This window comes from Oryctolagus cuniculus, chromosome 2 (genome assembly GCF_051225735.1).
Source record: "Oryctolagus cuniculus isolate XC-2025 breed Fujian yellow rabbit chromosome 2, ASM5122573v1, whole genome shotgun sequence".
NCBI lineage: Eukaryota > Metazoa > Chordata > Mammalia > Lagomorpha > Leporidae > Oryctolagus > Oryctolagus cuniculus.
Window position 1 is genome coordinate 16042094 of NC_142868.1, and position 12699 is coordinate 16054792.

General features: G+C 40.1%; 1 protein-coding gene and 1 non-coding gene across 8 annotated transcripts in view; one reads left to right on the forward strand and one right to left on the reverse strand.

Annotated features, from left to right (window-relative positions):
* PACRGL (parkin coregulated like) overlaps window positions 1–12699 on the forward strand; it is a 39608-nt gene that overhangs the window by 18669 nt on the left and 8240 nt on the right. For all 7 annotated transcript variants that reach the window (XM_008274565.5, XM_070068098.2, XM_017350521.4 and 4 more), the window contains exons 5-8: window positions 1210–1300; window positions 5539–5673; window positions 6536–6643; window positions 11692–11772. In XM_008274565.5, the coding sequence (XP_008272787.2) occupies window positions 1210–1300; window positions 5539–5673; window positions 6536–6643; window positions 11692–11772 (415 nt within the window). The remainder of the gene's footprint in view (window positions 1–1209; window positions 1301–5538; window positions 5674–6535; window positions 6644–11691; window positions 11773–12699) is intronic.
* Window positions 10768–10886, reverse strand: LOC127490369 (5S ribosomal RNA). The gene has a single exon (XR_007918347.3). It is a non-coding gene; the product is annotated as a 5S ribosomal RNA (ribosomal RNA).

Consider the following 12699-nt stretch of genomic DNA (forward strand, 5'->3'; position numbering starts at 1 on the left):
GCTTTTTAGCCAGATCTGAATGCCTTAAGGGCTGATACTGAGGCCAGAGTGCTGTTTAGGGTGTTTGTTATCTATGTGTCTGCTGTGTGGCCCATATACACTAAATTTTAAAATAATCAGATCATTAAAACTATACGTTAAACATGTGCAGTTTATTACCTGTCAGTAAAGCTGTTTTTAAAAAAAGCATCAGGAATATACGTCATAGGTGGGCTGCCTCTTTGTAACCTAGAAGTCACATTTCACTTTCCAGGTGCAGTGCTGTTCTCTATAACAGGGGAAAAACTGGTTGTCCTACAACTTGTTATTACTATATGTTTATCTGAGACTCTAGTTTCTGTATTATGTTTTGTTGGCATTTTTCATTTTCTGTAGGTTACTGATTTTGTTATAATTGTGACTAAAAGATATCAGTTAAGATATATATATATACTACATTGTATTATATTACATTATATTACATTACATAAAAGATACAAGATTTACAGGTAGCAACATACTAAAGTACCACAACTTAACAAATGTAGGGTTACCAGTTTTTGCTGAAAGAGTAGGAAGTTTTAGGATAATAGATGTTGCTTTGTAAAATATCCTTGTTCTTTTTACTTATTTATTTATTTTTTAACTTTTATTTAATGAATATAAATTTCCAAAGTACAGCTTATGGATTACAGTGGTTCCCCCCCACCCCTCATAACTTCCCTCCCACCTGCAACCCTCCCCTCTCTCGCTCCCTCTCCCCTTCCATTCATATCAAGATTATTTTCAATTCTCTTTATATACAGAAGATCAATTTAGCATATATTAAGTAAAGCTTTCAACAGTTTGCACCCACACAGAAACACAAAGTGTAAAATACTGGTTGAGTACTAGTTATAGCATTAAATCACACTGTACAGCACATTAAGGACAGAGATCCTACATGAGGAGTAAGTGCACAGTGATTCCTGTTGTTGACTTAACAAATTGACACTCTTGTTTATGGCATCAGTAATCACCCTAGGCTCTTGTCATGAGTTGCCAAGGCTATGGAGGCCTTTTGAGTTCGCTGACTCTGATCATAAAATATCCTTGTTCTATCTTTTAAAGTCAAGGTATTCCTACATGTTATAAAATAATTCTGATAAATGTGTTCTAAACAGTGTCCTAGTTAGATGATTGCTGCTTAATATGTTTTCCTTGTTACATTCACTGACTTCTGTGTTTCAGGTTGGTGCATGGCTCAGTAAAACATAGATTACAGTGGGAGTGTCCTCCTGAAAACCTTGCATTTGATCCTCTTCTTATTACTTTAGCTGAGGTAAATTTCTCTTTAATTTTTATAGACAAAAAAACTCTTAAAATTTTATTTTGTAGCTTATCAGTAAATGACATTCTGTACTTGGAAATAAGAAACAACATACATTACAAATATTCCCTTAAGTATTTAATTGGTTAATCAAGTTTTATAAATATCAAATTAGTCTGTATAAAAATCTGTAAATAAGTAGGTAAAGTGTGCATATTTAATTCAAAAAATAATTATATAGAATTATAATGAGAAGGAAAATTCCTTTTTGTAGTCATCAAATGAGAACTTCAGGGAGGAAAGCTTCACCTACATCTGATAATGATAAGTGGTTGTTCTGTCTCTAAAGCTAGTTGTGTTTCTTAGGGAAGTGATGGTACTAACCTCTAGATGGCCTTTCGGAGAAATCTGGGACTCTGTGCTTTATTTGTAATCTTCAATAAAACTATCATTGGAATGGCTAATAGAGTATTTTTTAAAAAGTTTGTATTCCTTATTCCTTTGTATAATTTACCTATTTTTAAATGTGTTATTTATGTGATAGACACACACAAGGTTCCCATCTGCTGCTTTACTCCCCAGATGTCCACAAAAGCCAGCAGAGGCTGATTGTGGGAGCCAGGAACTCAATCCAGTTCTCCTGTGTGGGTGGCGGGAATCCAGTTACTTGATCCATTGGTCTTCTACCTTCCAGGGTATGCATTAGTAGGAAGCTGGAGTTGGAAGTGGAGCTAGCGCTGGAAACAGACTCAAGCACCCTGATGGGGAATGTGAGCGTCTCAAGCAACATCTTAAGCATTGCACCAATGCCTGCTCAATATAATTTTTAAAAAAAGTGTGTATTTGAGAGATACAAAGGGAGACAGAGTTCCCTTCCAGTGGTTTACCTGAAGTGCCCAGCGACATAGCCAGAGTTAAGAGCTAGAAGGTAATCCAGGTCTACTATATGGGGAGCAGGAGTCCAATCACTGGAACCATCACTGCTGCCTCCCAGGGTCTGCATTAGTCAGAAGCTGCCAATAGTAGCAGAGCCAGGAATTGAACCCTGGAACTCCGGTTGCGACACTGTGTCTTAACTGCTAAGGCTGCCTGCCTGCTCCTAATTTAACATGTTATATCAGGAGTTGGTGAAGTCTTACTCAAGTAAATCAATGGTACATTTGGTGAATTTTACTCCTAGAATTAGAGGTTGAGAAATAACCAGTTTTCTCATGTTTAAACATTTAGTTACTTACCAATTTTTGTAAGAAAAATAGGTAGTGCCATGTTTATAGAATATGTCACTTAGTAATAGGTCATCTAAGCCAGAACATCGAGCTTATTATTTTTATTTAAGGAAGCGCTTACCAGGAGTGGGCATTTAGCCTAGTGGTGGAGATGCCTGTGTCCCATATCTGCATGCCCAGGCTTGATTCCTAGCTCCAGATCCTGAACAACTTGCTGTGAGTGCAGACTCATGGAGGCAGCCGCTCATTGCCACCACCCACTTGAGAGACCTGGATTGAGTTCCAGTCCCTAGCTCTGGCCCTTGCCAGCCCCAGCCATTGGGGCATTTGCCGACTGAAGCAGTGGATTCAAGCCTCTGTTGCTGTCTTTCTCTCTCATCTTTGTCTCTTAAATAAGTAAATTTTTTGCCAGTCTGAATCCCAGCTGTTCCACTTCCAATCCCGCTCCCTGCTGATGTGCCTGGGAGGGCAGTGAAGGATGGCCCAAATGCTTAGGCCCCTGCATCTATATAGGAGACTTGTAAGAAGCTCCTCGCTTTGGCCTGGCCCAGCCCTAGCCATTGGGGCCATTGGGGAGTGAATCAGCAGAGGGAAGATAGCTCTGTCTCTCCCTGTCTGTGGCTCTTTCAGGTAAATAGATAGATCTTTGGGAAGAAAATAAATAAATAAAGTGAGCACTTCTTTTTCCTAATAAAACTATTTGGGAGGGCTGAGTTGAGAGAAAAGTGAAAAAAAAATAGGCAGTTTTTCCTGTTGAAATTCTTAATTATAATGAAATATTGAAATATCTTATTTCCTGTTTAGTTTTCCAAATACATTTAATCTCATAACTGGACTTCTCGGTTCCTACTGAAGACTTTCAAGTTTTTTCAATAAATCTTTGCTTTTCTTAATTCATGGCTCAGTTTGCAGAATTATTTTGATATTATAAACATGCATTTTTATCGATGGCCTTTTGTGAAATTCAGTTTTGGTTCAGTCTTTTAAACTCAGTATTAAAAATTAAAAGTATTAGTGATGTGTGTTTAGTTAAATTTTAAACTTCAATCCTTTCCTACATGATACCAACCCATTTTTTTAGACAAATCAAAATTGGTGATATATTTAGATGCATTTTCCAACTAATTATAAGCTACAGTGAGGACTTTTATTTGGGGGTATCTTTTTTTTTTTTAAGATTTATTTATTTGAAGGAATTAGAGAACGAGAGACAGAGACAGAGAGAAATCTTCTATCTGCTTGGTCACTCCCCAAATGACCGCAATTCTTGCTGAAGCCAGGAACCTGTAACTCCTCCAGGCTCTCCAATATGGGTTCTGGGGCCCAAGTAGTTGGGCCATCTTCCACTGCTTTTGCAGGTACATTAACAGAGAGCTGGATCTGAAGTGGAGCAGCCAGAATTCCAGGTGACACTGACGTGGACTGCCCAGTGGCTTAACCTGGTGTCATACAATGTTATCCTCTAGAGGAATCTTTAAAGGGACTCTAAATTTAGGCCACATAAAGTCAGTCTGTTGAAAACGTGTGCAAACACCAACACTTTATTTCTGTGTTTGGTAGAATTTTAGCTTTCCCTTTTTATTTGGGGGAAGTAGTGACAGAAGAACCACTTACTGAAAATCACTTAAGCTGTTGACCTGGGAGTCTTCCTCTCTAAAAATGGGTGTAATACAGGGTACCCCTGGGTTGATAGAACCTCTCTTTCAAAGTGATGCCCAAGTGCTGGCAGCATAGTTTTCAAAAGCATAATAGCATCAAGGAAAGAAAAAGTCTGGCCACTTTTTAGAAGCACATGGTTGCATCTAAAGCACAAGGTTGCATCTAAAGCACAAAGTAATTGAAAATTAGTATGTCTAAGCATGACTAACTCAATTTACAGATGAGTAGTCTAATTGAAGTTATTTTCTATTGCTATTGTTTTTTTTTTTCTTTTCCAAAAGTGCCAGGTAGACCTTTTATCTGGACTTACAGTGATTGGTTAAGTCATAAGAGTACTATTTAATTATTTCTAATGTATTTTGAGTAGAAGACATAATGAGAAATTATCTATACACGTTGCTAACTGTTTCTGTATTGCATCCTCTGTTAAAGATGACATTTAAAATCTTAGAATGCTTTTTGTACATAGTGCAATATTTTCCTTCTAAATATCTTAATATAAAATACTTAACTATGAAGGAAATATATTTCAGAAACTGATCAAGCTGTAAAACTGTTGTGAAGGTAGGTGATGCAGTAGTTATGTGTTCATAATGGGGTTATCAGTGTACATTAGGATGGCAGTGCTGGCCCCCCTGCAACTTTCTTTTCTTCTAGCAGTGTGTGAAAACACATACAAAACATTTTTAGTAGCCTAGTGAGTTTTTCTTCTCCTTTCTCTTTGTATTTACTTCTCTGTTCTCCCATTTGTTTCCTTGCTAGTTTTTTAATTTTTAAAAACATTTATTTATTTGAGAGGCAGAGTTACAGAGAGAGAGGGAGAGACAGAGAGGCCTTCCATCCACTGGATGACTCCCCAAATGGCCCCAACAGCCAGAGCTGGGCTAATCGAAGCCAGGAGCTTCTTCTGGGTCTCCCACGTGGGTGGCAGGGGCCCAAGCTCTTGGGCCATGTTCTGCTGCTTTCCCAGGCCATTAGTAGGGAGCTGGATTGGAAGTGGAGAAGCCAGCACTTGAACTGGTGCCCATATTGGATGCTGCTGCTGCAGTTAGAGGCTTAACATACTATGCCACAGCGCAGGCCCCCTTTCTACTTTCCTTTCTTAGTTTTCTTTCCTTTTGATTTTTCTTTTTCCTGCTATTTTGCTTTTTTTTTTTAACCCTTCTGTGAGTAGAGTTGTTCTTTCTCATGTATGTCTTTTCTTTGTTTCTCAGTGTAATTGAAATTGTCATTAGTGAAATAATATTATTAGGAACACAATAAGCAAACTTTCGAGTTTTCAATTAAGCTAGTAATGATTCAATTTTTCTGTACTAGTGGAACAAAATGGGTATGCAAATCATGTGTTTTTGTTCTCTTTGGTAGGGTCTGAGAGAGACTAAACATCCATATACCTTTGTGTCCAAGGAGGGTTTTAAAGAATTACTTTTGGTCAAAGGTGCATCTGAGAAAGCCATGCCTTTGTTGCCTAGACTGATTCCGGTGCTAAAGGCGGCTCTGGTATGGCATTTATTTCATCATACTTTCTATTTCAAAACACGTAGAAAGGACAGCTTTGTTATATTTAGCATATCCTATGCCTTTTTCCACTCTAAATTATATGCAAAAGAGTCATTTACCCGTGATTTTGATGCATGTGTAGAATTAGTATGTGCCAGTTATTCAGGGCCACAGGATTATGTACTTAAAGAATATACTAAGCATAAAGCACAAGATGTAAAAAAGGAGATTTTGAGTAATTAGAAAAACTAATGAACCTTAAAGCAGTATTTGTGTATGCTAGGTAAATTTCATTTAATGCTTAACTCAGGCCAAAAAGTGGTTTTGTTTTTGTTTTTTATTTATTTTTTTCTTCTACAAGATATATCTCTTAGATGTCCTGCATTAAAGTTTGTTTTGCTTGTTTATAAGGCAGAGTAAAAGAAAGGGGAGACAGATCTTCGATCTGCTTTGTTCCTCCCTACGTGACTGTAACAGCAACAGCTGGGACTGGGCCAGGCCTAAACTAGGAGCCTGGAACTCCATGCACGTCTCTCACGTTGGTGGGAGTACTTGGCCCAACGTCTGCTGTTTTTCCAGGCATATTGGCAGGGAGCTGCATCCGAATTGGAGCAGCTGAGACTCAAAACTGGGACTCTGTTTGGGGTGCTGGCTTGCATATAGCGGCTTAACTCACTGCACCACAAGACTGTCTCTCATTTTAAAAGTTCTAGGTTTTGGTGATTATCTTCTATTTTTAAAAGCATAATTTTACCTTTTTTTTTTTTTTTTTGCAGAGACTAGCCCTTTTTCCTAACCCATCTTTCCTTTCTCCTCTTCTCCTCTTTGCCCCTTATCACTAACCAACCAACCAACCCTATAGGTCCATTCAGATGATGAAGTATTTGAAAGAGGATTGACTGCTCTGGTACAGTTAAGTGTCATTGTTGGGCCTTCTCTAAATGACCATCTGAAACATCTGCTTACAAGTGTAAGTACTGCAAAGATCAGCAAATGCTTGTCTGTATGTATCATGTGTCGTTCATATCTCGTCAGAACTTTAGGGGTTCAGATTAATTGTTAATATGACTTCAAATTAAAAAAAAAAGGCATTGTAACCAACAAATACAGAGATGGGACTTAGAAGCTCCTAAAGCATTTTACTAGTGGACACAGTATTTTGTTGTTGTTGTTGTTAATTGGAAAGCCACATATATGAGCAGAGTTTAGCCTTTTAATAAACAGTAAGCATAATTTGAGTGGATAATGAACAGTATGATATGCCATTGTTGATTAGCTGAAAGTAGGCAGCAGTGCTCTTGGTATATTTGTTAAAAAAAAGTCATGTTTGTTTTGTTTTTTTTTTTGTTTCTGAGGTTTTCACGGAACTGTAAATTGCATTAAGTATGAATTTTTTCCCAATATGTGTGTTGAATTAACCCTTATCGCAGATGCACAGTGGGAGACTGTGCAGTTTAAGGGGTTCCCGAGACAATGAATTAGGTTTGATAATCTTCTAGAAGGACTGATGGAACACAGAAAAACTGTTTACTGTTTATTAGAGCAAACAGGTACAGATTACCATCAGCAAAGGGAAGAAGCACATAGAGCAGGAACCAGAAGAGATTAGGCACAGAGCTTCCAGTCTTCCTTCCTAGTGGAGTTGTACAGATCACACTCATTTCTCCAGCAGTGATGTCTGGCAACATTCCTGGGGTGTTGCCAACTCGAGAAGGCCAACGGAGGGAGCCTCAGTATTCAGTGTTTTTATTGGGATCTATCATGCAGGCCTGTCTGCCTGCCTGCAGGGTTGGCATTACTCTCTGGGTGTCAGAGATACCCTGTAGCCCTTTACCACACCATAAATTATCTTGTTAATATGGATTATCTGAGGCTCAGAGACCCCAGGCTAACAAACTTTAAAAGTTATTGCCAGGGGTATGGAACAAACATTTCTGTAGGCAAGCACAGGGATAGACAGATTAGAGTCCTGGCTGAAATCTCTCTCAACTCAGTTCTGTCTGCATTCTTCGGTATTTCAGAGCTGAGGTATGTATTTTTGATCATGATTCCACTGGTTGTTTTTGAGACCTTCATCTAAGAGACCCTAGAACTGTATTCTTCACTTTATATAAGTATAATACATCCCAGCAACCATCTGGCTGAGAAAGTGGAATCTGTCACAGAGGCTGTGCTGAGATGAGGAAAGGTAGTAGATGAAAATCTCACCAGGTATCAGGTGGGGAGGAGACATAGTGAGAATTGACGGTTGAACCTTGCCTTGTGAAATTTCTTAAGGCAGAATAGAGAGAATCCTCGTAGATATTTCCTTGTAAATTTTCAGGTCAAGGGTTGTGGCTGACTGACTATAAGAATTACGTTATAAAATGACTCATTTTAGGTTGAGTCATTCAATCATTCAACAGTTTAACATCCATGTGTTGCTCTCTGCCCTCGCATTTTGTGCCAGATATTATGCTAAGCACTGGGAATATAATGCTGATAAAAGCACACTTGCTTTCAGGCCCTGTGGACAGATTTTTTTAGGTGGGGGGGGGGGGCATGGAGGGGAGTGTCCAAATAAGTAGCAAGGATATCAGCTGAGGGTTGGAGTGAAGAGGAGCTGATTAGAGAAAAGGAATCACATCGGATTCTTACCCAGAGTTAAAGTCAAGCAAGGACTGGAACCTGTGTTTCCTAAATAGTCCCTCCCACTGTGTCAGGGGACAAGGTCAGAATAGCCACTAAACTATGCATTTATTTTTTCCCCTTTCTGAGTTGAAGGAGTGACTGGAATGGCCTCTAGCCTTCCTGGGCTTGTCAGCACTTGGGGAATATCGAGTTACCACACTGGCCTTCAGGTGCTGATTGTGTCACTGTAGAGGAGAGAGCCCTGGAAACAGGCCACGTGACGGTAGTGCCTGTTCTTTGAGCCGTTCCCTGTGAGCCAAGCCTGCCTGAGGATGCCCGTGAGGTGCTATCGGGCTCCCTTCTTCCCTCACCCCCATCTGCTATTCTCTACAGCCAGAAATACTTCATTTTCATCTGTGTTATACACTTTTGCACTAATGTTTATTGGAAAAATGTGTTCTTTTTCTAGAAAAGTTTTTTTTTTCTTTAAAGATTTATTTATTTGAAAAAGTTAGAAGGAGAGGCAGAGAGGGAGAGAAAGTTCTTCTGTCGCTGGTTCACTCCCCAGTTGACTGCAATGGCCAGAGCTGCGCCAATCCAAAGCCGGGAGCTTCTTCCAGATCTCCCACGTGGTACAGGGGCCCAAGGACTTGGGCCATCTTCTACTGCTTTCCCAGGCTGTAGTAGAGAGCTGGATTGGAAGTGGAGCAGCTGGGATTCAAACAGGTGCCCATATGGGATGCTTGCACCACAGGCGGTGTCTTTACCTGCTATGCCACAGGGCCGGCCCCCAAAAAAGAATTTCAAAACCAGTCACTGAGCTTCTTCTATACCACTCATTTTTTTTCTTCTATGCAAAATTCTCATAAATCATACCCTTTCTGAACTTGAAATGTATGGCTGTCCACTGACTATAGGACAGTGATTCTTAGACTTTAAGAAGGAGAAAAAAACCCACCTGGATATCTGCTAAAAATGCATAATTGTGCTGCTGCCCTGAAAATCAGGTTAAGTAAGTATAAGCTGGGACCTAAGAATCTACATTTTTTAACAGGTATCTCAGGTGAGGTGATTCTGATGCTGCTGGTTCATACATCTGCCTGTGGACCCTTGTTATAGGGCAGAGGTGGGGAACCATTTTTTGCTAAGGCCATTTGTATATTTATAACATCATTCATGGGCCATACAAAACTTTCAACCTAAAATTAGCCTGCCACAGATCTATTGAATTTTGAGTCCCACCTGCAGTTGCCTTGGCAAAGCCAGACTAACTTTGCAGGCCTTATACAGCCCCATGGGTCGGATGTGTTCCCCATGCTACAGGGTAGTGCAGTGTAAATGAAGCGGCCTGAAGGACTGTAGGGAGACAACTTCTTACCTGTCCTCAGGGAATTGATAGGCCCTATGTGTGCTGCCTTCTAACTGCCTTCCTCATGTTTTTATCTTTCTGGGAGTCTTTAAAATTTGGGTTAAGCCGCTGTCTGCAGGGCCAGTATCCCATATGGGCACCAGTTCAAATCCCAGCAGCTCCACTTCCAATCCAGATCCTTGTTTATGTGCTTTGGGAAAGCAATAGGAGATGGCTCAAGTCTTTGGGCCCATTGTATCCACATGGGAGATCCAGAAGAAGCTCCTGGCTTCAGCCTAGCCCAGCCCTGGCTGTTGTGGCCATTTGGGGATTAAACAGCGAATGGGGGCTCTCTTTCTCTAACTCTGCTTTTCAAATAAGTGTTTTACATTGTTTTTACATTAATACTAGTGCATATGTATGGGCTGTACTGCAGCATTTCAATACATGTATATAATACGTACTGATTAGGATAATCAACGTTTCCCCTTCTTTTACATCACTCTGGTTAGAGACTGTGGAGCTCATCTATTTGCTCAAAAAGTACATGGTAGGTGATATTCAGCCATAGTCAGCCAACTGTGCTATGTAACATGGGGAACTCATCCCTTCCATCTAACTTGGCTTTGGTACGTTACCTAAACTCCCTTTATTCTGCCATGCCCCTTCCGACCTCATGTAAATTAAGCAGACACAGAAAGGCAAACACAGTATGTTCTCTCTCATTTGAAGAAGCTGCAACTCTGATTACAAACTAGGGACTACTAGGGTTTGGGAGTCTCTTCAGACCCTGCCTAAACTTTGATGATTGTCTAAATGGCCCTGCTCTTTAATGAAGTGAAGTACTGCTGGGTTACTTCCATGCCCAAGAGGAAGAGCCAGAAGCTGACTTTATATGATAGGTTTATGTGTTTGCTGAATGACTAGTTCTTGCCTGGGCTTCATCTGTATTTCCAAAGTGGAATCCTGAACAAATTTTGCCATAGCTGAAAGGTTTTTGTCTCTGGCTGAGGTAATGCAGACATTTGGAGCGAACACTTACAGGTTGGGCTTGCTTACAGGAATGGTTCTTTGTCTCTACTTTTGTGTTTCTGTCCTCACTTACCTTTTACTGTCTTTTTTTTTTTTTTTTTTAAAGCCTACAGCACCCGGTATTCCCAGGTGGTCTCCCATCCAAGTACTAACCAGGCCCGACCCTGCTTAGCTTCTGAGATCAAACGAGATCGGGCGCGTTTGGGGTGGTATGGCCGTAGACTCCCTTTTTTTTTAAAAAAAAAAAAAGATTTATTTATTTGAAAGAGTTACGCAGAGAGAGAGAGAGAGGTCGGTCTTCCATCCACTGGCTCACTCCTCAATTGGCCGCAACTGCCGGAGCTGTGCTGATCCTAAGTCAGGAGCCAGGAGCTTCTTACTGGGTCTCCCACGTGGGTGCAGGGGCCCAAGGACTTGGGCCATTTTCTACTGCTTTCCCAGGCCATGGTTGAGAGCTGGATTGGAAGTGGAGCAGCCAGGAGTAGAAGCAGTGCCCATATGGGATGCCAGGGCGTTAACCCACTGTGACACAGTGATGGCCCCTACTGTCTCCCTTTCCAAGTGAAGCCCAGTTGGGACAACCCCTTTGAGAGTCAGTCTTGTGTTGTCTTCTACCTGTCACTATTAGTGCACTGGTCACAGAAATGTTCCATTTCATGTGTTTGTGTGTGAGAGAGACACATTGATCTCTTTTCTTGTAGGAAACATCTGTTTTACAGGCTTTGCCTATTAACATAGTTCTTGAAGGGCTCTTGCAAATTATAAAAGGGAAAATTGTGTTATTTCATAGAAAACCAGATAATATACTATGGAAGATTTTGTGGAATTAGTATTACTTGATAGTGTAAATTATTGTGTATTGTTTTTAAACAAATACCGTCATATCTATTATGTGAATTACAGTGAGATGTTTCCTAAAAGAACTCTCACAATCCAAAATGAAGGCAAACTTATGAAATCTTACTTAAGGTAAACATTGTTAATTTTACAATTCATATCCTTTTTTCTTTCTAATCTTTTTTTAAAAGCTTTCCAAGAGACTGATGGACAAGAAGTTTAAAGAGCCAATCACCAGTGCATTACAAAAGCTAGAACAGCATGGTGGAAGTGTAAGTAAGACATTATTCCCTAAGTCATGTATGTTTATTTTTTCCTACTATTAGTCATATTGAAAAATGGACTATATATTTAATGTACATAATCTCATAGATGCAAGTAACCATAGAGGAAATTGTTTACATTTTTGGAGCTTGGGATTTCTGTCTTGTCCAGGTCATGCAGTTTTCAAGTATCGGGGCTTAGACTCAGCTTATGTAAATCCAGGCCCTCCCTTTCACTGTGCTTGCTGTGTGGTACTCAGTGTGGTACAACTTTAGGAAATAATTAACTTACAGTACTCATTGAAAAATAGTTTCCCAAGATTCATTTACCATCTTTTCCCTCTGAAAATTTAGAATGTCTGCATAATCATAGATTAAAATGATACTTGCAAGTGACTACACTATTGTATCTGTAACTTCATACATATTTTTGTGTGTGAACACACACATCCTAGAATAGTTCAGTGCATTCTGACTTAACAAGGTGCAAGAATGGGGTATATCATTACCATATGGTATCAAATAACTCTTGGTTGAATGGTCATTTCAAAGAATTTAGGATAATCTAGTCTTGGAGTCCTAGAAATAGTTCCATAAATTAGTCTTAATCAGATTTTAATGATAGGCAGAGTTAGACAAAGAGAGAAAGGTCTTCCTTCTGTTGGTTCACCCCCCAAATGGATGCTACGGCTGGTGTGTTGTGCCGATCCGAAGCCAGGTGCTTCCTCCTGGTCTCCCATGCTGGTGCAGGGCCCAAGCACTTGAGCCATCCTCCACTGCCTTCCTGGGCCACAGCAGAGAGCTGGACTGGAAGAGGAGCAACCGGGACAGAACCGGTGCCCCAATTGGGACTAGAACCTGAGTGCCAGCCAACACATAGTTCTCTTAACAATTGCAGAACTAAGTTTCATTTTAGGTACTTTATGAAGGAATTTA